Raw genomic sequence first — 27,556 nt, forward strand, 5'->3', positions numbered from 1 at the left:
GTAGAAATTATGCTATACAAAGTCCTGGTTAGACCACACCTGGAGTACTGTGTTCAGTTCTGGGCACCGCACCTTAGGAAGGATATATTGGCCTTGGAGGGAGTGCAGCATAGATTTACTAGAATGATACCTGGACTCCAAGGGTTAAATTACGAGGAGAGATTACACAAACTAGGATTGTATTCCCTGGAATTTAGAAGATTAAGGGGTGATTTGATCAAAGTTTTCAAAATATTAAGGGGAACCTGATAGGGTAGATAGAGAAAAACTATTTCCGCTGGTTGGGGAGTCTAGGAGTAGGGGGCACAGTCTAAAAATTAGAGCCAGGACTTTCAGGAATGAAGTTAGGAAACACTTCTACACGCAAAGGGTGGTAGAAGTTTGGAACTCTCTTCCGCAAACAGCAGTTGGTGCTAGCTCAATTGTTTAATTTTAAATCTGAGATTGATACATTTTTGTTAACCAAAGGTATTAAGGGATATGGGGCTATGGAGGTATATGGAGTTAGGTCACAGATCAGCCATGATCTCATTAAATGGCGGAACAGGCTCAAGGGGCTAAATGGCCTGCTTCTGTTCCTATGTTCCTATAGATGGAGAGAATTAAAAGTCTTCTAGTATGTATCCTGTCATGCTGCAAACTACTACACATGTTAAGTATATATTACAATGTATGCTATCTTGCTTCTGATTAGCTCAAATATCATTTAGAAAATACAAAAAAATTACAACAAATCAGTCTCCTTAAATGATAAACAAACCACATGAACTTTACTATTCCCATTTATGGCATCCTTTAAACTGGTTCAATGTAATATTGCAATGTAGTTCCCTCCTATTTTATATCCATCAATTAATTTATTATTTTGCATGATATATCACTTTAGTAGCATACTAAAAACTGATTTTCCGTCAAATGCACACGCAGTGCCCAACCCTAGACAAGTATTTGTTTCTATTGATTTTAGATTTATGCTGACCGATATTTGAGCAAACTAAATCTTGACAATCAAAAGAATGAATTGAAGATGGGAGATTCCCTACCCTGCTGCAAAATGCAGTGATGATTTCTTGTCCATTGTTTTCAAATGAAGAGATGCTTTTAATGCCAACATTTTATCCACAGAACCTGTTAATCCCTGTCTACACACATAGTGCAGTGGAGTACAGCCATCAATATCTTTGTCATTCAACAACTCCTGTATTTTTTCAGACTGTAAAAGTATACATATAAATGTTAAAGAATAAATTAATAAGAAGGGGTAAATAGATGAAGACAAAATACTTCCTTAAAAAAGATGCTTCAAAATTACTGATATAGCTTTTACTCCACAAACCCGTAGCATTACAGCACACTTTTAGGTTTGAATACTCAGATGCAATCTTCAGTATCTGCCTAAACTGGAAAATATTTAGAAAAATCTGAATAAATCAGCTACTAGCCACTTTTTTCACTAAGTATAGCAGTATTAGTCGTCAATCATGAAGAAATAATAAGAGGCCACAAAATGTACAAACATAAATAAGGAATTACCTGAAGAATTTCTTCACTGAGGTTCATTAATCCTTTGGGTTGCAGGACAGTTATATGAAGGAAGTTACATTGCACAGAATTCTTTATTTTCACATTCGCTCCTAAGAAAATCATAATATGAAATATTTTATCAGCTTGATATGGGAAGTCGATATGCCTTGGCTCTTATGAAGAAGTGATAGTGGAAAGCCCTATGATAGCTATACCTAGATCTCCAAAAAGCCTTTGATTAAGTTCTGTATGAAAACGTTTTTGGAATGCTGGGAGTGCACGCCAGAAACTTGATGCTTGATCAAAATTGTATGGAGTCGCACAACACCAGGTTATAGTCAAACAGCTTTATTTGAAATCACAAGCTTTTGGAGCTTTCCTCCTTTGTCAGCTGACGAAGGAGCAAAGCTCCGAAAGCTTGTGATTTCAAATAAAGCTGTTTGACTATAACCTGGTGTTGTGCGACTCCATACAATTGTCCACCCCAGTCCATCACCGGCATCTCCACATCACGATCAAAATTGGGCCTCGAACCTAATGAGCACATTTCCAGTGAGCTGCAGATGCCAATCTGGCATCCAGAGGCATCTCACCAGACTCTGGAGCACCAATTTGGCCCTCAGGTAGGTCGGGGGGGTGGGGCACGGCACATGGAGAAGGAGAACAGGAGGGGACGAGCACAGGACCCCAGCAGCCCGCTGAGGAGTCATGAGGAGCACTCCTGCTCCTCCTGGCTCAACATAAAGGTAAGTTTACAAAAATATTTACCTTTTTGGTGGCAGCCCTCAATAGATTTTCCTGCCTGAAACTGCTGAAGGGCTGCTTACAAAATCCTCTCTCAGCAACACAACTGAAAAAAGATTTTTATAATCGCTCCAGTCAAAGCTGAAATTTCAGAAAAAGTTTGTGGCGATTCAACGGCTGTGAACTCAGCCACTTCCTGGCTTGACAAGTCATGCAGGTAACTGACCCCTCTTTTCTACAGGCTTTAGTTAAGTCAGGTGCAATTCTGATGTAAACACAGAATTTCTGAGCCAGCAGAGTTTGCCCTTATTATGCTGCCATTTACATATATCCAACACTTTTAATGTTTAGTCATTCAGCAGCTTAATTGTTACTTTAAACAGAGCATAGCAAGAAAGTAAAAACTTTTAAATTGCCTTTTACTATTATTTTGTAATTAGTTTCACCCATATTATAAATAGAAACAAGAAAAAAACACAATGAACATCCTTTGCTTGGACTAATGTTGTGGCTTTATTTTAAGAACTGCAATTGTTAATGGCTTAGTAAAGTTATGGGAGCTAAGTTTTGTGGGCAGCTACTGCCTCCCTGTGGTTATAGAAATTATCTCATATTGTGACTTGTTAATAAATACTAATATATATTCAAACATTATTTTGTTCCTGGTCGGCTTTTTTATTCTATTGAATTTGTAAAAGTCAATTCTGTTTCCAGACATATTTTGCTCCAAAGATAATGACCTAAGGCTACAGACCTTAAAACTGCTGCATAAATGTCAAAAGTGTAAGTGCTGTAAGTGTACATGAGTTGATACCAGTTAAAGGCAGAGTTAGGCTTGGTTATCATTGCCCAACAATTGATAAGTCCACTGGCACATGCATGAGGAAAGGCCATTTGGGTGAGATACTACAGGGCCACTGCTCCACATGGAACAACAGGGTAAATTCACTGATCCCAGATTCCTAGTGAGGAGCCGTGTTGGAAGAAAGTACAAGTTCGGCGGCAGGAAGATAGAAATTGGTATGCGTTGTGCCCGTTTTTCAGGACGCCCAAAACATGCGTTAGACCCCTTAAATATAGAAAGATTCCCATCAAGAAATTAGTCGGTGATGAGCGGGGTATGAGTCAGGCCTCTCCCGCTCAGGGTTCTTCAGTGGCCCTGAGGCTGCCAACTCCAGGTAAGTTTTTAAAAAATTGTTAAAAAAACCCATCCCGTGGAGCCAAGAGGAGCAGGAGTGTTCCTCTGACGCCAAAGGAGTCACGATCGCCACCCCCCAAAGCTTTTACTATTATAAAGATACCAAAGCTTTGTATAAAGTTTTGATAAACAAAGGGAGGTTAATACAAATATAACAAATCTACAGCACTAGCACAACGTCTGTAGCAGAAAATAAAAAATCTATCCCACTGTTTCCTACATTTAATATACCTTATATAAATAGGAGTTGAGCATAGCTAATCTTTCGTTTTGTTTTCCTTAGATACTGAACAGATAAATTTGTGGAACTGCTGGAAAGAGCAAATAATTCTCTATAACATTCTCGGCCACATCCTATTCTTTCCAACCCACTGTAATAATACAAAAGTAAATTATTGTTACTTAAGCTTGAGTATGATAGTGTAGTGTTTATGTTACTGGACTAGCAATTCAGAGACCTAGGCTAATAATCATGGAGAATGTGAGTTCAAATCCCACCATGGCAGTTTGAGACTTTGGATTCAATTTTTAAAATCTGGAAAAAGTAAAAGTGACCATGAAGCTGTCAGATTGTCGTAAAAACCCTACATCTTCACTAAAGTCCTTTATGGAAGGAAACCTGCTGTCCTTATCCAGTCTGGCCTATATGTGACTGCAGTCCCACACTAACATGGCTGACCCTTAACTGCCCTCTGAAGTGACCTATCAAGTCACTCAGTTGTATCAAACTGCTGCTAAGCATCATTGTATTTGTACCTTCACCACATGGAATGCAGTGGTTCAAGAAAAAAGCCCTCCATCACCTTCTGAAGGGCAACTAGGGATGGACAATAAATGCCGATGACACCCACACCCTGAGAATTAAAAGTAAGTAAAGTATTATGGTCAAGGTAGATGTTGAGAAATAGCTGGCTCTTCAGTCACTACATGAAAACACAACCTTAAAGCACCAATGTACCATCTTCTCTTGCATCTACACATGGACAGTGAAGGTGGCTAACCTCTTGTCACCAGAATTTTCACAGTGTTCCAGGCTCCACGTGAGGTAGCCCACAGAAGAGGAGTGCGGGATTCACAGTCAATCATGTTCATGTCTGCCCCCTGGTATATAAAAATCATAGAAAATTACTTACACTTAAATGAAATTGAATTATTTACCTACCTACAAATTGATTAATTTTCATATAAGTTCTAGTTTTCTGGCATGTTAAAATATGCCATCCCTGCTCTAAACCACCCAGTATTTCCTGCTGCCCAACTGTACCAAACTGCCCGAAGGCCTTGGGACATTTTACTACATCAAAGGTGCTATATAAGTGCAAAGTGTTTTTGTGCACAGAGAGATAGAGACACATGGGAAGGGCATAAGAGAAAGTAAATGTGGGGAGAGATAAAGAGTGTGTGAGATAAAATATAGTGTGGAGAAAGAAAGAGTATGGGAGGAAAAAGTAAAGAATGAAAGAGAGAGAGAATGAGAAGAATTAAAGAAAGTGCATTGAGAGTCTGCAGAGAGAGTGAGAAAGTATGGAGTGAGTGAGGAGATAGAGGTCATTCATATCTGAACCTTAACAATGAGTTGTAGCAGGCTATTTTACCACAGTGAGCATCACAGCCAAGCCTGATCCTGTTGTCACAAAATTTCTGTACACATTCATGTCCAGTTAAGGGGTTGGATTGTGAAACTCTGACCATTTCCTGCTCCCTAATCCAGGGGAATAGAGGCCTACACTACCTAGAGGTAATACACCTACCACCTCTGCGTCTAAAGTCAGCAAACTCAGCATAGACTAAAGACCGAACGTGGGTCCTTCCCAGTCTTTATTGCTAAGCTACTCATTGGATAAGCCCGCTCAAACACTGGGGGAACTTCCTAAAAATTCTTTTGTTCTTATGATCATTTTTATCTTATTCTCTATCCAGCATAGCGCTAGTCAAACTTAACATTTGTAACTGTTTAGAAGAGTTGTGTGATATTACCTGTTCAATTAAGTATTCCACTAGTTCTAAGCAGTCATATGTTGCAGCCCTGAATATAAAAATTACACATTAAAAATTATCAATAGAGTTTAAATTCTTTCACTGAAAACACTCAGTCAACAAACTAAAATCAGTTAAGTTTTACATTAATCATATCTTACTTGTGCAATGGTGTTTGTTTAATGTCATCCAGAATATGAAGTATATCATTTTCTCCCTTGTACTTAGACAGCATAAGCTTGACTGCCTCAACTGCTCCCTGCATGCAGGCAAAGTGAAGGGCAGTAGACTTATCCTTCTGTCAATTATAAACAAAAAGCAAACATATTCAGTCATAGTGACTACAATACTAGTAAACTATAAAGTTTAATAGCTTTATGCCTGAACTTATTGTTTGAAATAATAGTGAACGATCATTTAGGGGATGAATTTCCTCACCATCTCTGGTGTACTTATGGTGCTGGATCGACATGAATTAATTTCAAATGAGGAAACTCGAGTGAAAGCATCTTTAAATCGCATCCCCCGAGTTTCCTTAATCTTTTTGACCCTTCCCATGATCCGCCTGATGAACCCAGGCAGGGCTCATTTTCGTACCAGCTTCTGTCAGTCAATGGCACTGCAGATGCGAGTTTCCTGCTTTTGTGCCCCAAATAAAAGAATTGTAAACAATTTTACAACACCAAGTTATAGTCCAGCAATTTTATTTTAAATTCACAAGCTTTCGGAGACTTCCTCCTTCCTCAGGTAAATGTTCAGGATCAAATAAAAGAGGCACAGCAGCTCCCCCATCACCTGATCCAGGCAGAAGTGAAGAGTTTGAGAGCTTTGAAGACTCCCCAAATTTGCTTACAGATTACTGGGGGGGGGGGGGGGGATTTTAACCCCCAAAAATGGGTGGGTTGGAGGTCAAAATGGCAGATTTTGCGCCAGCACAACTCGGCTCCAATGAACCCACTTCTGGATTTAACATGGACGCGTTTGGATGTGCATGCAGTCAAATCCCAGAAGTCATGTCCCCAATTAATGCCAGCGGGCAGATTAAAGGGGAAATTTACCTACTTCAGATAGGTATTTTTTTTTTAATTGATTCTGAAACAGAAATTAATTTTACTTCTACACGGGTTTCCCATGGCTTCTGAATCTCGCCAGTGAAATGAAGGCAAGAGTCATACCGAAGGTGATTTGGCCCTTTAAACGTGTGACTGACACATCTCAATAAAAGCTCAGGTATTGTAGCTGGTCTCAGTTTTCTCAGGCATACGCTTGGCTGAGAGTTCTTGTGTTGAGACATCTTTAGCAAAACTTTGGAGCCTCTCAAACTGACATGATCAAGATGGGAGACGCAATGGATTTATTCCAGAGGACATCTGAGGAGGAGGAAAATGACCATCCGCGACAGCCACGTCATGCTGTATTGGGATCTGCAGGTGTACAAGTGAGAGATGCACAACAAAGATCTGGAGAACAGAAGAGAGGGGACCAATGGAGGGGCCGAGGTGGCAGGAGGCACTACCCACGTGAAAGGGTGTACAGGCAGAGGCTAAGCTTCCTGGACCTCTCTGAGGAGCAGTGCATACGCAGGCTCAGATTGAGTCGGCAGATGGTCGCAGACATCTGCAGCGTCCTTGAGGAAGAGTTGCTCCCTGGACCTGGTGGACACGCATTGCCAGTCGCAATAAATGTAACCACTGCCCTCAATTTCTCCGCCTCTGGGTCCTTCAAGGCCGCCACCGGTGACATCTCCAGGGTGTGTCAATCGTCTGCACATAAGTGTATAAGGCAGGTGATGGATGGGTTGTTTGCCAGGGCGTCCGACGATATGAACTTCCCCCACAACGACATCAGCCTGAACGAGTGGTCAGTGGATTTCGCCTCTGTGGCTGGTTTCCCACGGGTGCGGGAAGTAATTAATTGCGCACACGTGGCAATCTGAGGACCACCACACAAGCCAGGACTGTTCATAAACTGAAAGGGCTTTCACTGCATCAATGCACAGCTGGTGTGCGACCACAAGAAGAGATTTCTGCAGGTGTGCACCAGATTCCCTGGCAGCTGTCAGGATGCTTCATTTTGCGCCAGTCCAACATTCTTGAACCTCTTCCAAATAGGAGACAGGTTTAAAGGCTGGCTCCTTGGAGACAAGGGTTACCTCCTGCAAACATGGCTCATCACACCTGTGAGGAACCCCACCAACGAGGCGCAAGAGTGATACAAGCAGAGACACATGACCACCAGGTGTGTCATTGAACAAGCCACAGGCATGTTGAAGATGCGCTTCAGGTGCCTGGATAGGTCTGGGGGAACCCTTCAGTACTTGCCAGCAAGGGTCTCCAGAATAATCATGGTGTGCTGCGTCCTGCACAACATAGCACAGCAGAGAGGTTTAGAGGTGGAGAAGAACAACTCGTCAGTCATCCTCTGTTGGCGACAACATTGAAGAAGGGGAAAAGGATGAGGAGGAGGAGGAGGAGAAGTAGGAAGGTGGAGATGTGGCACCCATCGCCAGACCATCCGTGCAAATTGCTGCCCGGGATGCCCTCATCTCTCACAGGTTCTCACAATAAAAGTGGTAAAATAAAGACATTGAGATACTCAGGCCTCCTGGCACAACCACCACCAATCCCCCACCTTCCAAAAATCAGTCCTTCAACCATGCATACACCCACTGCATATGGGTACCATCATGTATTGGCATTCATCATGAAGGAAGTGAAAGGGCGACTTTACACTTGGGACACAATAATGGCCAATTCGTGGATCTGATGATAATCAATAAATTTCAATATTAAACAATCACCCTTGTACATACCCTTGGTGAATTACAATTGCTTAAAGTTATGCTTCCTACCGCTTCTACGAGGTGCATACCCTGTGGCTTCAGCAGAGGCAGAGGCAGGTCGCTTGCATTACTGTCCTGACTGCTTAGATGCTTTTGGCCTATGCCCTCTGGGTTTTGGAGCCCCTGAGGGCCCCACCAAAGACTGCCCCACCTGCACCTGTGCAGGGGCAGACTTGGCCACCGGGAGAGGAGGCAGCATTGTGGGTACTGGTTGTGGGGGGGGGGGGGGCAACGGGTGAGACAAGGGTGCTCTTTGAGTGGAGTTCCCACTTCCATGTCCATTTTTATCTTCATCCCTCTCCCAGGCCAGTGCTACATCATTCCCACCACTCTGCTGGACAGCAGCTTGGTGAACAAATGTGCCACGTTGTAAGGCCACGGATAAGGGGCATGATTTAGAGAATGGGTGGGTAGATTTAAAAGTGGGAAACCCAGAAAGTAAAGTGAGCGCATTGCAATCTGCGATCGCAACTCAATTGAAGGTAATTAATTTTGTTTCCCGCGCGACAGCAACCAGATTGGCAGGCTGGCTGTCTGTCAGGCAGGAAGGCTGCAGTTCAGAAAGGAGGGAGGGAGAGATTGTGGGCCATCCGGAGGGAGGGCCCTGGAGTAGATCAGGGGTGGGGGTGTGGAGGGGGTCTGATGCCTGGAGAAGATCTGGGGGGTGGGGTCCATGGAGAAGATCACGGGCCGGGAGGTGTTTGGCAGGGCAGAGGATTGGAGGTCAGCAGAGGATTGGAATCAGAGGTAATGAAGAGTTGGAGGGAGGTAGGGGGGATTGGTCATCGTGGGGTGTGGGGGGGGCGTCGACCATCAAGAGAACGGGGGGGGGGGGGTCGCCTGTGGGGGGGGGGAAATCAACCGATCACGGGGTTCCGATCGCGGCTGGTGGGCTTGTTGAGCCTGGATGAAACATTCCTGCTCCTCCTGGTCCATAAGCAGTGCAATAAAGGCACTCACCTCATGGATCCAGCCCTTCCCGTCTCCTTTCACCTAACAAGATTCACAAGACCTGGGAAAGCCGTCCTGGAGGCGTTAAATTTAAAGGTAAGTAATCTTAAATAATATAAAACCTACGTTATTTCAAAGGGGTTATTGCCCCGCTAACGACCTGCCCGCCAGTAGTAATTGGGGACGCGACTTCCAGGTTTCAGCTGCACATCCAAACACACCTGGATTAAATCCAGAAGTGGGCGCATTGGAGCCGGGTTGCGATCGCACTGGAAAAAGATGCAATTTTGACCTTCCACCCGCCCCCAACCAACTCGTTTTTGTGGGTTAAAATTACCCTAAGGTATCCGTCACCCTATTTAAGGCGGCAGATATGCTGGCTTCCAAAGTCTACATGGCCGTGGTCATAACCTGAATAGACTCATTGGAGAGCCATGTTTGAAGCTCTACAGAGGCAGCCACTCTCTCCATGACAGACATTCTCGCAATTACCTGCGACACCAATCCACTACTGTTGGAGTTGGACTCCTCCATTCTCTCTGCTGTTGTGGAAAGTGTGTGTGGCACATTTTCCAGTACCTCGCAAAGGAGCAGCTGTACCTCGATCATTCTCCTTCTCAACGTTAGCCACGGGGTTCAGCATCTGTGTCCAGCTGAGCAGAGCTTGGAGAGGAGTGCGCCCTCCGATGCAGACTCTCCACAGTTGCTCCTGCCACCAGTGTCAGCTCGTGCTCACTTGTGAGTTGTGAATCACCGGATGACAACCTAACTAACTGGCTAACATGATCCACTGAAGTGCCAGTATCTGCGCTGGTGCATGGCTGGATATCCTGTGATGGTGCACCCTTGGAAGGAATGAGATCCTCTGAGGAATTGATGTCTTCCATCTCGTTACATTTTTCTTCTATGCGTGAAGACCCTGGAAGATAACAGAAAGCGATATGAATTAGTCCTGGCAAAGTAACAATCTTGCCAATCACCATACTCCGATATCTCATAGTTCAGTCATTGATGAAATAAAGTCAGCATGTGCATGAAAGATGTTTAAGTTCTGTCACCAGCCATCTGTGGATTCCCAGTCTCTCCATCTCTGATGGATAGGGATGCAGCAGTCCCACTTATCTCCATGGCCTCCTCCTCCGCATCTGTGAGCTGGACTATTTGTGGACATCCAACTCCAGTCCTCTCCCTAACCCTTGCGTTTTGTGTTCTCTTCTCCTACAAGGGGTGAAAAAAACAGACCGGTGAGTGACTGAAGGTGACGTAGTCACCCGATGAATGCAGTGCATAGGGTGAGGGTGTCTATCAAACCGATGCATCAGAGAGTTACTATCGGACAGATGCATCACATTGCATCAGGATTGAGGTGAGTGGCAGCGGTGGATGCATAAATGGGGAGTTGAGGAAGTGCATAGAAAGTGAAGGATGGTTGCTGCTAAAACTCGATTTGGTGTGAGGAGTGATGTGATGAAATAGGCTTGCCAAGACAGTGAGAGGGATGATGTTGTACACCCACAGGATGTGGGTAAATGTGCAACTTTACTCACTTTTCCTGACCTGGTTAGGTCATTAAACTGCTTCCTGCACTGCAGCCAAGACCTGGACATCGTGCTTCTGCTGCTCACCTCTTCTGCTACCTCCATCCACGCCTTCTTGGTGGCAGAACCAGGTTTCTTCCTCCAATCAATTGGGTAAATTACCTCCCTCCTGGTTCTCACTGCGTCCACCAGTACCTAAAGTGAAGAGTCCATGAACCTGGGTGCTGCCTTTGCTCCCTGGGAATCCATTGCTTCACTTCCTCCTTTCTCCTCCAAAATACATTTTTGCATTGGCCCTTTAAATAGTGGACTTCAAATTGTGTCATGCGGGTGCGCAGTACGCCCACTGCGCAGCTTGGAGACGCGAAACCAAGAAGCAAAATTAATTGCCTTTAATCGAGTTGCGATTGCAGATTCCAATGCGCTAACTTCACTGCCGGGTTTCCCACACAAAAATCTACCCATCCGCTCTCTCCCGGCTCCAAGTAAAAATCATGACCTTGGTTTCTGGGAACACTATCATTCCTTTTTTTTGCTTTCCACTTACTGAGACCTGTATTTCATTTTGAGTGGGTGCTACTATCTCACTCCACCCAAAGATATTTGCCCCACCCTGCCCCCCCACCCCTCCCTTCCCCAGAGAGTGGTGGAGGCAGGGTCATTGAATATTTTTAAGGCTGAGTTAGATAGATTCCTGATTAACAAGGGAGTCAAAGGTTATAGTAGGTAGACGGGAAAGTAGGGTTGAGGTCACAATCGGATCAGCCATGATCTTATCAAATGGCAGAGCTGGCTCGAGGAGCTGAATGGCCTACTCCTGCTCTTGATTTGTATGTTCATATGTAATCCTCAGGGGATCTCTGCGACATAAGCCAGGGAGCAGTAAGAGCATCACAGGACAGTAAGCTCATCAGGGAGCGGTAAGGGCACCAGGGAGCGGTAAGGGCACCAGGGAGCAGTAAGGGCATATATATGCCAGGTCACTGGCACCCTGTACAACAGAGCAGCCCACTTCATTATGGGGTTGCTGGCTTCCCCAAGGTACAGCGGATGACACCCATGTCATTTTGAACCACCTCACCTATGTGAACAGGAAGGCATTCCACTCTATGAATGTTCACATAGTTTCTGAAGCCATTCAGAGTGTCCTTCATGTCAACATCCAGTATGTAGGAAGCTGCCATGATGCATTCATCTTCCAACATTTGGTGTTCCCTCATCTCTTCAGGGAAGAAAATAATATAATCAGATGGCTACTGGGTGACAAGCCATATCCTCTGGTGCACCATCTATATCTTGGCCAGCACCCATCCTATAACCAACACCACCAAAAAAGTTGATCAACTGGTCATTGAATTTGCCTGCATAACAGCCACATCACTTCAAAACCATTGTATGTGAAGCACTTTGTGATGTTTCTGAGAATGTGATAAATGTAAACCTTCAAGTTCTCATACCCATTGAAATAAACTTCCTTCTTGTCTCTAACCAATCTAATCAACAGCTACAACCTCCTATCATCAAAGATTCCAGCCTCTACCTTTAATCATTCTTCATCTAATGATATTTGTTGCTTCACGATCTACCCCATCTCAAATGGAACTCACATCTTTATCATTATTAAAATTGCCTTCAAAGGCTCCATTTTCTTTTTCATGCGAAGCAGTTTCTCCCCAACAACTCTTAACTGAATATCAAGCCAAAGACCATTCAAGACTAGAATATTGCTCCCATATCTCGGAAGCTCTTCTAACACCGCAGCCACACTTTTGGATAGGTTACCATAAAAAAAACTTTGGTAAGGTGATCCATTTCTCATTTGGTAAGGTGATCCATTTCTCATCTTCAGCTTCCAAACTCTCTCTGTAACAAGTTGTGGTAATTCATCCATTGCAAAGTGAGACGACTAGCAGTTGCACGCACTGGGAGCTTTCTCTCTATTTTGTTGATAGTACTAAGGGCAGTGCTCCTCTGAAATTCCCACTCTTGTTCCGTTAAGCTCCAAACACACTGACAGACATGCTCTTCCTCCTCCCTGCATCTTCATTGAAATCAAGACACATCACATAGGCCAGGAATTTCGTTGGAGTTGCTCTCGCACTGCCGGCGTAACTTTGCCGGACGTACAGCATAAACCCCATTTAAGTTGCATTTCTGGCAAGGTTACGGTGGCGGAGCAGGAGCAGCTACTAGGAAATTTCAGGCCATTATCTTGTGCTCTAACTCATTCTTACATAGAACTTCAAAACTGTAGAATATCTTACCTCTCCCAGTCTTTCCTTCCTTTTATGATTGTCGGACTTTTCAAATCTTAGCTTGGGGTAGCTAAATCACTAATCCCTGATTTATCTTGTCTTCTGTTACTCTTTTGAACATTAATACCTGCACTATAGACCTTAGCCCTTCAATTAAATAAAAATAGAATTCAGCTCTGTTTCAGCAAGAGAACAAAGAAGTGATACATATGGCGAATGACTCACCTCCTGACTCCTCAAAGCCTTTCCACCATCTACAAGGCACATGTCAGGAGTGTGATGGAATACTCTCCACTTGCCTGGATGAGTGCAGCTCCAACAACACTCAAGAAACTCGAGACCATCCAGGACAAAGCAGCCCGCTTGATTGGCACCCCATCCACCACCCTAAACATTCACTCCCCTCACCACTGGCGCACTACGGCTGCAGTGTGTATCATCTACAGGATGCACTGCAGCAACTCACCAAAGCTTCTTCGACAGCACCTCCCAAACCCACGACCTCTATCACCTTGAAGGACAAGGGCAGCAGGCACATGGGAACACCACCACCTGCACGTTCCCCTCCAAGTCACACGCCATCCCGACTTGGAAATATATCGCCGTTCCTTCATCGTCACTGGGTCAAAATCCTGGAACTCCCTACCTAACAGCACTGTGGGAGAACCTTCACCACACGGACTGCAGCAGTTCAAGAAGGCAGCTTACCATCACCTTCTCAAGGGCAATTGGGGATGGGCAATAAATGCTGGCGTTGCCAGTGACGCCCACATCCCATGAACGAATAAAAAAAAAGAGCTTTACCAGCTGGGCAGCACTTACCACTAAAATGCATACTTTATAACTAGCCAGTTCTAATAAAGAGTTACACCTAAAGCAGTAACCTATGTTTCTCTTTCAGTTGCTGACTGATTGGCTGTTCATTTGCAGGATTCTTTGTTTTTATTTCATATTTTCTAACATATATGTATTTTTTCTTTTGTCCTTCACCTAATTGCTGTTCTGTAGACACATACCTCCTGTAAATCAATTTTTGCTCCATTGTCAATGCAGATTTTAATTGTCTCAATATTTCCACCATGTAAAGCCAAATGTAGAGGGGTATGGAGTCCTTTGTCAAGAAAATTTGCTTGTTTTTCACGAGAGTAGCCCAGTTCCTCACCTTGAAAGACAAATACCGTCTGATTCACAAATACTGTCTAATTCACTGTTTGTATAAAGTAAATGAAGAAGTAAAGGCAAACTGCCTCTTCAATCAACAACATTTTAATTTATACCAACCTTTCTGAAGTATTATTTCCAGTGTTTTCTCTGCACCTGAAAAAGCAGCTTCATGAATAGCAAAACGTCCCAGCTTATTCTGTTTGCATAAAAATGCTCCATGCTTCAGCTAAAAAGAGTTAATCAAAAGGCAACTTTAATATATTTCTTGACAAAAAGAGTCTTAGTAAGATAACTCTGAGCATCGCCTTAAATAGCTGTTTTCTTAGTCATAGGAATCAAGTACACTTCATAAAGTGCTATGTGGCATTGAGTTGAAACTGCTGAGAACAATCCTTTAACAACCAGTTTAATCCAAAATAGTTCCTTATAATAGATTTTTTCTAATATGAAACCTACAGTTTATAGGCTACTGATCATCAGGAAAACAAATTAATCATTTTCTGTTATGGTGTTAATATTTGATGAATCCAATTTGTGCCATATAGAGTAATCTAATTAGGGCTTATAGGAATGTAGGAACAGGAGTAGGCCATTCAGCCCCTTGAGCCTGCTCCGCCATTCAATTAGATCATAGCTGATGTGTCCTTCAACTCCATTTACCCGCCTTAGTTCCATATCCCTTGATACCCTTACCTAACAAAAATATATCCATCTCAGTCTTGAAAGCTCCAATTGTCCCAGCATCCACAGCTTTTTGAGGGAGAGAATTCCATTTTTGGGGGGTCTTCCTTTGCAGAATCCAGTGTTACAATACAGTAATATCAATTTAAAGAATACAATTTTTATCTTTTAAGAAAATCATGTTATTGCTGGCAGACTTGATAGGTCGATTGGCCTTTTGTCATTTCATACTTCCTTTCATTCTTTTTTATAAACTACCAGAATTGATAATTTTGTGCCAAATTAGGGATAGTTCTGTGGTTTATGCCCATGGGAACTAGATTAAAATGACCCAATCTAATTTAACATAGGACCCTTACAGCAAGCAGACAGGGGACACGTTGTTCAATTAGTCTGAGCTAGATTCAAATCTATTTGCTACATTTGAACATTTTTTTTAAAACAAGAATGATCCAGATAATTGCAGAATGTCAAGCAGAGAAATGCTCTTTTTGTTATAGACTGATGCTTAGACATAAAGAGTAAGGCAAATTTAATGCTAATAAGAAAAAGAATACGTACCAATATGGACAGTCCTTCAGCATTATCTCTGGAACATGCTAACATCAGTGGTGTTTGGCTAAGGTCACCTTCCAGGTTCAGCTCTGTAGTTTTGTGTGAGGCTAGTACCTAGGGGAATTGATAATGTTACTAAAGGAAATAAAAATATTCTATACCAAAACACTTAGGGGTAGATCTCGACATTGTGCGATAGAGTAAAACAGGTGATCGTGAATTGGCAGCCTGTTTTACATTTCTCCCGAAATTTTCATTTGAATGGACCACAACAATTGCAAATGCACTAACTGCAGCAACCATTTATGGTTAGGATTATCTCAGGCTTTTTATTAATTAGGACAGCAAATAAAGAGATGCGGACAGGCAGAATCTAAATTGCAGGTTGTGTACAACCAGGATGAACATAATTAGATGATGTTTCTCTGTAGCTTGAACATCCCACCAAATGCCAAATTATGCTTGGGAAAGGGGATATGAAACATTCTAACCAAATGGCCCTGTACTCAGAAATATCATTAAAATAAAAATAAATCACTTGTGTTCAAGTGATTAACTTGTTATGTAGTCAAGTACTTCAAAAAATGGAGATCACTTGGACTAGAGTTTCACTTGATTGCAATGTATGGAACAAACTATATAATTTCTAAGATATACTTAATGTACATCTGCATTCGGACACTCAGGTTGCTTCGAGTGGAGTAGAATGTAGTAACATGCTGAGCAGCAGGAAGTTGTTAAGTTTCCTAGGTCAGAGTTTAAGGAGGTAATAGCCCCAGGATACAATGGAGTGTGTCTGGATGTGTGGCAATTTGTGTGAATTTGAATAAGCTCCAATGGCTCTTAATCCTGTGATAAGGCTGAAAACATTAAACCAAGCCCAGCCATTTGCAGTCTGGCCAACAGCCTGATGATATTCAGGGCTGAAATTGTGAAGTGCTTGGAATTGAGATGCATCCTCCATAATATATTGATTTGGCTTTCTTTGTAACTGCTGTAAGTCTAGATTCCTTTTCATTTGTAACACTATCAAAGTCTAATGATCATATTTGCTGAATTGCTGACATGATCTCTGGTCTCATCCAAATACATCAAATACATAAGGATAAAGTAAATTTAATTTATTTCCTGAAATAAGATTTCTTGCGAGATTGTAAGTCTGGTCAACTGTGCATACATAGAAACAAGGAGCAAGAGTAGGCCATTCAGCCCTTCGGGCCTGCTCCGCCATTCAAAATGATCATGGCTGATCGTCTAACTCAGTACCCTGTTCCCGCTTTTTCCCCATATCCCTTGATCCCTTTAGCATTAAGAAACATATCTATCTCTTTCTTGAATACATCTAATGACTTGGCCTCCACTGTCTTCTGTGGTAGAGAATTCCACAGGTTCACCACCCTCTGCGTGAAGAAATTTCTCCTCATCTCAGTTCTAAATGGCATACCCCGTATCCTGAGACTGTGACCCCTGATTCTGGACTCTCCAGCCATCAGGAACATCCTCCCTGCATCCAGTCTGTCTAGTCATTAAAAGAAGTTAGTTGTAATCACAGGCAAGGTCATCTCTGATTACATCCTTGTATCCCACACCACTCACACACCCCTTCCCCCTTCCAACCCCACATCCTTCTGCATCCACCCCTGGGAAAAACTCTCTCCCAAGTCACTTACAATAGTGCTTTCAAACTCCTAACTGTCAAGTCTTTGGCCCTCCATTCGCCACAATACTTCTGCAACTGTTGATCTGCTTAATCACTCTTCGACAACCCCTCTCCCCTTCCCCCTCCACCCTCATTTCCAACAACAAGTGTGAGGAGTTCATGGACTTCTTTGTCACTAAGATTAAGACCATCCATTCAGTTGCCTCTGCTTCATCCCTCCCTTCCCCTTGCTTACCCGGCCAAGCTTCTGCCAAGGTTCCCTCCTGCTCTAGCCCTGAACCCACATCTTTCTCTAGTTTCTCTTCTATCTCCCCTAATGACCTCACTGAGCTCATCTTGCCCATAAGAACAACCTTCTGCTTTCTTAACCCTCTTCCCACTACACTGCTGACCACCCAACGTCCCTTCTTGGCCCCCATGCTAGCTGATATTGTAAACTGTTCCCTCGCCTCAGGTACTGTCGTCCGCCAATTCAAATGTGCCGTTATTACCTGCCTTGTCAATAAACCCGCCCTTGAGCCCTCTGTCTTTGGAGAGGAAAGGAAGGTTGGAGATGGGGCGGTAGTTTGCTAAGTCCTTGAACGCACTTTTGCCTCCAAATCAGTGCCTATTTTTCCCACAACTCCATGTTTGAACCTCTCCAATCAGGTTTCTGCCCCTGCCACAGCACTGAAACGGTCCTCATCAAAGTCACAAGTGATATTCTCAGTGATTGTGACCAAGGTAAACTATCCCTCCTCATCCTTGTTGACCTGTCTGCAACCATTGACATGATTGACCACATCATCCTCCTCCAACGCATCTTCTCTGTTGTGAGACTGCCCTCGCCTGGTTACACTCTTACTTATCCAGACGCAGCCAGAGAATATCCTGCTTCTCTTCCTGCCACCACACCCCTGGTCAACATCATCCAAAGACATGACGTCAGGTTCCACATGTACAGTGATGACACCCATTTCTACCTCACCACCACCTCTCTCGACCCCTCCACTGCCTCTGTTGTCAGCCTGCTTGTCCAACCTTCAGTTCTGGATGAGCCACAGTTTCCTTCAATTAAACATTGGGAGAACCAAAGCCATTGTCTTTGGTCTCTGCCACAAACTCCGTTCCCTCGTCCGCAATTCCATTCACCTCCCTGGCCACTGTCTAAGTCTAAACCAGAGTTACTTGGCATCCTATTTGACCCTGAGCTAAGCTTCCAATCCCATATCTTCTCCGTCACATAGATGCCTACTTTTATCTGTAACATCACATGGCTCTGCCTCAGCCCATCGGCTGCTGAAACCCTCATCCATGCTTTGTTTACCTCCAGACTTGACTATTCCAATCCTCATGACCAGTCTCCCATCTTCCACCCTCTCTAAACTTCAGCACATCCAAAACTCTGCTGCCCGTAACCTGACTTGCACAACTCCCGCTCGCCCATCAACTCTGTGCTCCAGGTCCACTAATGCCTCAAATTTGAAATTTTAATTCTCGTGTTCAAATTCCTCCATGGCCTCACCCCCTCCCTATCTTTGTAACCTCCTCCAGCCCTACAACCCTCCGAGAACTCTGTGCCTCCAACTCTGGCCTCTTATGCATTCCCCAATCCCTTTGCTCCAGCGTTGATGGCTGTGCCTTCAGCTGCCTAGGCCCTAACTTCTGGGATTCCTTCCCTAAACCTCTCCACCCTTCTCTCCTGCTTTAAAACCTATCTCTTTGACCAAGCTTTTAGTCACCCATCCTAGAGGGATAGAATTGAAAAGCAGATAAGTAAGGTTCTATACAAATTTAACATAAGTTAGACCACACTTGGAGTATTGTGCACAGTTCTGGTCTCCATATTATAAAAAGGATATAGAGGTATTGGGAAAGGTGAAAAAAAGATTCACAAGGATGATATGAGAACTGAGGATATACTTATCAGGAAAGGCTGAACAGTCTGGGGCCCTTTTTTTCTAGAAAAGAGAAGGCTGAGAGGTGGCCTGATAGAGTCTTTAAGATAATGAAAGGGTTTGATAGGGTAGACGTAGAGAAAATGTTTCCATTTGTGGGGGAGTTCAAAACTAGAGGACGTAAATATAAGATAGTCACTAATAAATCCAATAGGGAATTCAGGAGAAACTTCTTTACCAAAAGAATCGTAAGAATGTGGAACTCAGAGGGTGGTGAATTTTTGGAATCCTCTACCCCAGAGGGCTGTGGATGCTCAGTCATTGAGTATATTCAAGACTGAGATAGATAGACTTGTGGTCTCTAAGGGAATCAAGGGATATGGGGATCAGGCGGGAAAGTGGAGTTGAGATCGAAGATCAGCCATGATCTTATTGAGTGGTGGGGCAGGCTCGAGGGACCTTGTGGCCTACTCCTGCTCCTATTTCTTATGTTCTTATGGAACGTGCTACCACAATGAGTAGTTGAGGCAAATAGCATAGATGCAATTAAGGGGAAGCTGGAGAAGCACATGAGGGAAAAAGGAATAGAAGGGATTGCTGACAGGATTAGATGAAGTAGGGAGGGAGGAGGCTAATGTAGAGCATAAAAGTTGGAATAGACCAGTTGGGCTGAATGGCCTGTTTCTGTACTCAATGTAGTATCTCCTTCGTTGGCTTGGTGTCAATTTTTGTCTATAAGGCTGCTGAGAGCAACTTGGGACATTTTCCTACATTAAAGGCGCGATGTAAATGAAAGTGTTGATAAGTTTGTATAAGGCAATGGTTAGAATACTTTGTACAGCTTTGAACCGGAAATACAGAAAAAAATCGAACAGCTGAGGAAGGGGTTCGATAGGTTTGCATTACAGGATTGAGGGTTATCAACCCTTTCCCCTTAGCCTTCTAGCTGTCAAAATGGATACAGAAGGAGATGGAAAATCAGTTCATGAGTCACACCAAGTGACTCTTGCGTTCCTCCAAGTGAATAGTAACACAGTAGTACACGCAAATGGCTGGGGGCTGATTACCTGCCTATTCACTCACCTGAAGAACCATGTAGGGCACTAGGAGTTATAGGATAAGGGTTGTTATTTGCCACTTTGGGGAGAATTAACAGGTTAACTGACAATATAGCATAATAATTACTGTTATGTACTAATAAAAAATTATTAACTCTTACCTTCACCACTGAATTGTGATTTAAAAACACAGCCAGATGAAGAGGCGACATAAGTGCATTATTCAGAATATTAGGGTTCGCACCTCTGTCAAGTAGAGTTTGGACGCAATGTGCTTGATTTTTCTCTGTAGCCCAGTGCAAAGGTGTGTTTCCATTGCAATCAATGATATTTAAATCTGGTAAAGGAAACAAAACACAATGTATTGTATGACAAGAGATTATGAGATTCTTTCTCAGATGACATGAGGCTATTAATGAGCTCTGGGGTTTGTCAGGACAGTTATTCAATACTCAGAGACTAGCTTCGTTTTAGGGTACATCATTAATTCTTTACATAAAATCTATTTCATCTATACAAAATAACAGCAGGATAGTGTGCACAAACTGTACATGCACATAAACTGTATTTCTCAGTATGCATTCTGTAAAGGATGTTAATTAATGCAATGGTCAGGCTTGTGTCTCTGAATGGGTGCTCATTGGCTAACTGCTTGTTAGCCCAACAAAGCAACACAGAGGTACAGAAGTCTGCATTGAGATTCTGTGATCAGATTCTAAATTATTTGTAGTTTTTTAAATAAATCTACAGTCATGTGCCTGATGTAAGGATTGGCCCTATTATCATTTTCAAAATAAAGAGATCGTCATGTGACAGCAAATCAAGTTGTGCTAGCATTCTTCAAAAACTGTTGAGAGCTGGGGGGTGTCGAGGGTCTATCATTCCTCTTTCATTGAAAAATGTAACAAATGCTTTCTCTTCCCTCCATAATTAATAAATTGTTATAAACTGTGTGAGGTGCAGCTTTGGACCCTGCAATTTCTGAGAATATGATTTCATCAGTGTGGCAATGATAAGCAGCAGACAACCACTATGCACCTCCAATAATACAGTAGAAATGACTTTCAATTTGATGATAAATTAGTTAACTGGAATCATTTTCAAAAAGTTTGGTAATCCAGCTGTACTCATGCTTTGAGAGAAAATTGCTCTGTATGATTTACTTCTCACAGCTGTAGAGATACTTTGGAAATCTTTCCTTCGTTTAACTCATTAACCTCAGTTCCAACCTACAGTAAAATTTGTATTTTTTAATTTGACTCTCCAGCCATGGATTGCTGCATGAGTTTATAATTAATGATCTTAAAAAGATTTTAACACACAAAGAAACAAACTTCTTCTCACTTTTGGCTAACCTATTTTACTCCTTTTGGGGGTATGAATGCTTAGATCAGCACTAAAAATGGATAACTGGTCCATTGGCATTTTCTATTAACATTATACTACATTTTTGGTGGTAGTGACCACAATTCAGTTAGGTTTAGTATAGTCATGGAAAAGGACAAAGATAGAACAGGAGTAAAAGTTCTCAATTGGGGAAAGGTCAATTTTACTAAGCTGAGAAGTGGTTTAGCAAAAGTGGACTGGAAACAGCTATTTGAAGGTAAATCAGTGTCAGAGCAGTGGGAGGCATTCAAGGGGGAGATAGTGAGGGTTCAGAGTAAAACATGTTCCCACAAAGAAAAAGGGTGGGACTGCCAAATCTAGAGCCCCCTGGATAACAAGGAGCATACAGGGTGAGATAAGGTAGATAAGGTAGAAAAGGGAAGCTTATGTCAGACACCAAGAGCTCAATACTGCAGAAAGCCTAGAGGAGTATAAAAAGTGCAGGGGTGAAATTAAAAAGGAAATTAGGAAAGCAAAGAGAGGGCATAAAAAAATACTGGCAAGTAAAGTTAAGGAAAACCCAAAAATGTTTTATAAATACTTAAAGAGCAAGAGGATAACTAAGGAAAGAGTAGGGGCTATTAGAGAACAAAAAGGTAACCTATGTGTGGAGGTGGAAAATGTGGGTATGGTTCTTAATGAATACTTTGCATCGGTCTTCACAAAAGAGGGGGACGATGTAGAGATTGTAGTTAAGGAGGAGGAGTGTAAAATATTGGATGGGATAAATATAGTGAGCGAAGAAGTATTAAGGGGTTTAGCATCTTTGAAAGTAGATAAAATTGCTAGGCCTGGATGAAATGTATCCCAGGCTGTTAAGAGAAGCAAGGGAGGAAAAAGCGGAGGCTCTGACCGTCATTTTCCAATCTTCTCTGGCTACAGGCGTGGTGCCGGAGGATTGGAGGACTGCTAACATTGTACAGTTGTTTAAAAAGGGAGAAAAGGATAGACCTAATAATTACAGGCCAGTCAGTCTAACCTTGGTGATGGGCAAATTATTGAAATCAATTCTGAACAACAGGATAAGCCATCATTTAGAAAGGCTAAATGAAGGACAGTCAGCATGGATTTGTCTATGGAAGGTCGTGTCAGACTAACTTGATTGAATTTTTTGAGCAGGTAACAAGAAGGATCGATGAGGGTAGTGCATTTGATGTAGTCAACATGGATTTTAGCAAGACTTTTGACAAGGTCCCATATGGCAGACTGGTCAGTAAAGTAAAAGCCCATGGGATCCAAGGGAAAGTGGCAAGTTGGATCCAAAATTGGCTCAGTGGCAGGAAGCAAAGGGTAATGGCCGACGGGTGTTTTTGTGACTGGAAGGCTGTTTCCAGTGTGGTTCCGCAGGGCTCAGTACTAGGTCCCTTGCTTTTTTTGGTATATATCAATGATTTAGACTTAAATGTAGGGGCCATGATTAAGAAGTTTGCAGATGATACAAAAAATTGGCCATGTGGTTGATAGTGAGGAGGAAAGCTGTAGACTGCAGGAAGATACCAATAGACTGGTCAGGTGGGCAGAAAAGTGGCAAATGGAATACAATCCAGAGAAGTGTGAGGTAATGACTTTGGGGAGGTCAAACAAGGCAAGGGAGTACGCAATAAATGGGAGGATATTGAGAACTGTCGAGGAAGAGAGGGACCTTGGAGTGCATGTCCACAGATCCCTGAAGGTAGCAGGACAGGTAGACAAGGTGGTTAAGAAGGCATACGGGATACTTTCCTTTATTAGCTGAGGCCTAGAATATACAAGCAGGGAGGTTACGCTAGAACTGTATAAAACACTAGTTAGGCCCCAACTTGAGTATTGCGTACAGTTCTGGTCATCAGGAAAGATGTGATTGCACTAGTGAGGGCACAGAGGAGATTTACAAGGCTGTTGCCAGGACTGGAGAATTTTAGCTATGAGGAAAGATTGGATAGGCTGGGGTTGTTTTCTTTGGAACAGAGGGGGCCGAGGGGTGATTTGATTGAGGTGTATAAAATTATGAGGGGCCTTGATAGATTGGACAGGAAGTACCTGTTTCCCTTAGCAGAGAGGTCAATGACCACGGGGCATAGATTTAAACTAATTGGTAGAAGGATTAGAGGGGAGCTGATGAAAACCTTTTTCACCCAGAGGGTGGTGGGGGTTTGGAACTCACTACCTGAAAAGGTGGTAGAGGCAGAAACCCTCATCACATTTAAAAAGTACTTGGATATGCACTTGAAGTGTCGTGACCTACAAAAGCTACGGACCAAGTGCTGGAAAGTGCTGGTATTTTGGCCAGCACAGACATGATGGCCAAATGGCCTCCTTCTGTGCCTTAAATTTTCTATGTTTCTACTGCATCTTATACTCTAAAACTGGATTGTTGGGGGTAATATTGGAAATGAAAATCGGGGCGATGTATAACGCGTTGCTGAATCGCTAGCAGCCATTTTACACTATCACCAAAGTCAAAATTACCCCCGAGAGAGAAGATGGTGAGAAGAAAACAGAGAATTTGATGGTAGAACTCTTTGTAAAAGACCCATGCAATCATGAGAGGGGCTCACTAATGGACCAACATTCCTAATTTGTCAAAACAGCCTCCAAAATACCACTGATTGGAAAAAGAACCTTTGATTATCAAAAATTGATAATCAATATCAACAACAATTCAGATATTACTGCAGTAAATGACATTCTTACATACACAATTCTGCATGTGTTTTATTCAAGAATCAAAGAATGTCAATAGAACTGTCACAAGTTGCTTGTTTGTTCTCAGTGTTACACTTTCAATATATAAAAATGACTTTAACTGGTAAAGTCACTTCAATTTAGTGTGCACTGCAAAATGTCAGAGGTAATAAATTCCACAGATTACAAACATGAATGCGGACAATTACGACAAGGTGAATAGACACAAACTGATGCTTCACCAGCATAAAGTAATGTAAAATCATTAACTAAAAATATGTGGTGCCACTTTTACGAGGTGGCATGCATGGCCTACATTGTCAGTAATAACTGCATTTTTAGGAATAAGCCTACTTCCTGATCAATGACCTCTGCTAAAGTATAACAATGTCTGTTTTCTTTTTTCTTCTCTCCAATCGTATCCTCTCCAGCTTTCTCCCACACTGGGCTATTCGGGTCGATTTTAACTTGGGGCAGGATCGGTTTCTGGAGGGTCCTAAGTGGGGAGTCATGCACCCGGAGCAAGAGAACAGCGCGAGGCCTGGCCAATTTAAACGGCTGTCCTCATTTTAATATTGGACATTCTTCTCCCGCTCGTAGCAGGCAGAATTGACGTCAAGGCCAGTGGGTGGGAGCAGGAATTGGGGTGGGAGTCGGACGACGCCGGGGACCCAAGGGAATGGTCCTCGGCATAAGGTAAGTGTGGGGGATTGCAGAGCCGATGGCGGGTGGGAGGGGGAGAGAGGCAAGATCAAGACAGGGGAGACCAGAGAATTCCTTGTGGGGCCCAGAGAAGCACTCCTGCTCCTCTTGGTCCCCAAGGAATCCTGCCAAAAACTAAAAAAACTGAACTTACCGTGGCCTCTTCTGGCAGGTTTGCCTTCCCCTGATTTGAAGCAAAAATAGCTTTGCAGTGCCAATGGCATCATCGGCCGTCACTTTTACATTTCAATTAGACCCCAGCCTGCCTACAGCGAGAGCCTCGGCCAACTTGAAAGCTGGCGAAGAGAACATGGCATTGGGCGGGAACAGAGCAACCTCAGGCCGATAAGTCGACTCGCCCAATTTTAACCCCTCCCACGCTCTGATCCCACCCAACTGGGGGGGTTACACAGGGAGCAGTAGTCCTTCGATACCTCCCCCAAAGACCATTAATATGTGTGTTCTTCTACAGTGAGTACTGGCAGATGATTCAACAAAGCGGGGCATCACAGGTGAGCCTCATTTGGGCAGCACCACCAGAAGGCAATCACGCACCTGTACATTCAGTAAGGGTCACTGGATAATGATCAGGAACAGGAACCCTAAATAATTTTCCTTTCGCTAACCCTGAAGCACTGTGGTCAATTGTAGTCTCCTACTACTGCTACGCCTGAAATCAGCACAGACTGGGGATTGAATCCACGAGGGTTAATCACCTCTTTAAGAGTCAACAGGCCTGCCCTGGAGTGTGTGGTCCTAGACAAATGACCTGTTGCTGCAAGTTCAGGTCAAATCAGGTGAAGCACGCTTGGGGTACTCTGTTTTTTTTAAGTGTTATTGGCTGAGTGATAAATATTGGTGAGGACACAGAGTATAACTCCCCTGCTGTTCTTCTAAATAATGCCATATGGATCTTTTACGTCCAGCTGAGAGGCAGACGAAGCCTCAGTTTAACGTCTCATCCGAAAGACGGCAACTCTGACAATGCAGCACTTCCTCAGTAATGCACTGAAGTGTCAGCTTTGATTAGACTAGATTAGCACTAACTCAACCCTAAATGCACTTAACCACAGAAGTTTAAAGCACAGAAGGAGGTCATTTGGTCACTCATATCTGGATAGAGCAAACTAATGTCTATCCTCTGCCTTGCTCTCTACCCTGTGTCTTTCTCTACTACAAACATTTATCCAATTTTCCCACAAAAGATGCAATGGTCTCAGTCTTCACCATTCCCTGTGACAATTCAGTCCATGCTCCAGCTACTCTTTGTGTAAAGAAATTTCTCTTAACCTCTCTCCTCACTTTCTTAATGACAATTTTAAATTGATGAACCCCCAAGTCAGGACAAGAAGCAACAATGGTGCTAACATCAGCAGATGTTCTTATCTTGCAGGTTGTCAACAATTTATTTTATCAGCAAGGTTAACCTCTGGCCCTCACCTGAATTCCAAATGTGATAGGGTTCATGTGCAAGACTAAAATACCAAACTGAGAAGATATAATTAATATTAGACAGCAATATTAGATATAGGCGGATGCATACATGGTGATAAAACTTACATGCTGAGGATTTTCTGCCCAGAAGACCTACTATTCTTCTATTGGCTTTTCTAATAGTCTAAATGGGTAGAGGAGCAAAGGGATCTAGAGGTACAGATACACAAATCACTAAAAGTAGCGACACATGTTAATCAGGCATTAAAAAAAAACAAGCACTGGGATTCATTTCTAGAGGGATAGAATTGAAAAGCAGCAAAGTTATGTTAAACTTGTATAGAAACTTAGTTAGTCTACACTTGGAGTACTGTGAACAGTTCTGGTCTCCATATTATAAAAAGGATATAGAGGCACTGGAGAAAGAACAAAAAAGAAAGATTCACAAGAATGATACCAGAACTGAGAGGATATACTTATCAGGAAAGGCTGAACAGGCTGGGGCTCTTTTCTCTAGAAAAGCGAAACCTGAGAGGTGACCTGCTAGAGGTCTTTAAGATTATGAAAGGGTTTGATAAGATAGACGTAGAGAAAATGTTTCCATTGTGGGAGAGTCCAAAACTAGAGGTCATAAATATAAGATAGTAACTAATAAACCCAATAGGGAATTCAGGAGAAACTTCTTTACCAAAGAATGGTAAGAATGTGGAATGTGCTACCATAAGGAGTAGCTGAATTTAATAGCATGGATGCATTTAAGGGGAAGCTAGATAAGCACAAGGGAGAAAGGAATAGAAGGATATCCTGATAGGGTTAGATGAAGAGGGATGGGAGGAGGCGCGTGTGGAGCGTAAACGCCGGCATAGACCAGTTGCGCCGAATGGTCAGTTTCTGTGCTGTAGACTCGACGTAACTTTTATCACGAAACAGGTACTCAAAACTAAAGGGGCAAGTTGTTCTCCCCCAGACCTCTGCCAAGATGCAAGTTGGGCAGAATGCAAACTTCCAGAAGGTAAGTTTCTTCTTTTTACAGGGTCGGCAATTTTTTTCGCCTGCAGCCAGAAGATCTCTGAGCCGGTAGTCATTACTGTCTCAGACCTCCACCTGACCTGAACTGATCTGAATTCACCTGTATATCCAGGTTCAGGTAATCTGCATAGGCCCAAAATTCTCACAGAAGTCTTGCCTCCTTGGCAGGTTCATGCAGCCAAAAGCAGGTGAGGAAAGTCAACCTCTCCTTCAGGTCTGAGACAGTAATGACTACCGGCTCAGAGATCTCCTGGCTGCAGGCGAAAAAAATTGCCGACCCTGTAAAAAGAAGAAACTTACCTTCTGGAAGTTTGCTT

General features: G+C 43.0%; 1 protein-coding gene across 1 annotated transcript in view; it reads right to left on the reverse strand.

The window, feature by feature from the left end:
* LOC137308357 (transient receptor potential cation channel subfamily A member 1-like) overlaps positions 1-27,556 on the reverse strand; it is a 90,687-nt gene that overhangs the window by 56,899 nt on the left and 6,232 nt on the right. Inside the window, exons 3-11 of the mRNA XM_067977140.1 lie at positions 20,186-20,361; positions 15,436-15,543; positions 14,311-14,419; positions 14,046-14,191; positions 5,605-5,741; positions 5,444-5,492; positions 4,468-4,567; positions 1,534-1,634; positions 1,044-1,213 (exon numbers count right to left, since the gene is read on the reverse strand). Coding sequence (XP_067833241.1) covers positions 1,044-1,213; positions 1,534-1,634; positions 4,468-4,567; positions 5,444-5,492; positions 5,605-5,741; positions 14,046-14,191; positions 14,311-14,419; positions 15,436-15,543; positions 20,186-20,361 — 1,096 coding nt within the window. The remainder of the gene's footprint in view (positions 1-1,043; positions 1,214-1,533; positions 1,635-4,467; positions 4,568-5,443; positions 5,493-5,604; positions 5,742-14,045; positions 14,192-14,310; positions 14,420-15,435; positions 15,544-20,185; positions 20,362-27,556) is intronic.

Source organism: Heptranchias perlo, chromosome 3 (assembly GCF_035084215.1).
Source record: "Heptranchias perlo isolate sHepPer1 chromosome 3, sHepPer1.hap1, whole genome shotgun sequence".
In the NCBI taxonomy this organism is placed as follows: Eukaryota; Metazoa; Chordata; class Chondrichthyes; order Hexanchiformes; family Hexanchidae; genus Heptranchias; species Heptranchias perlo.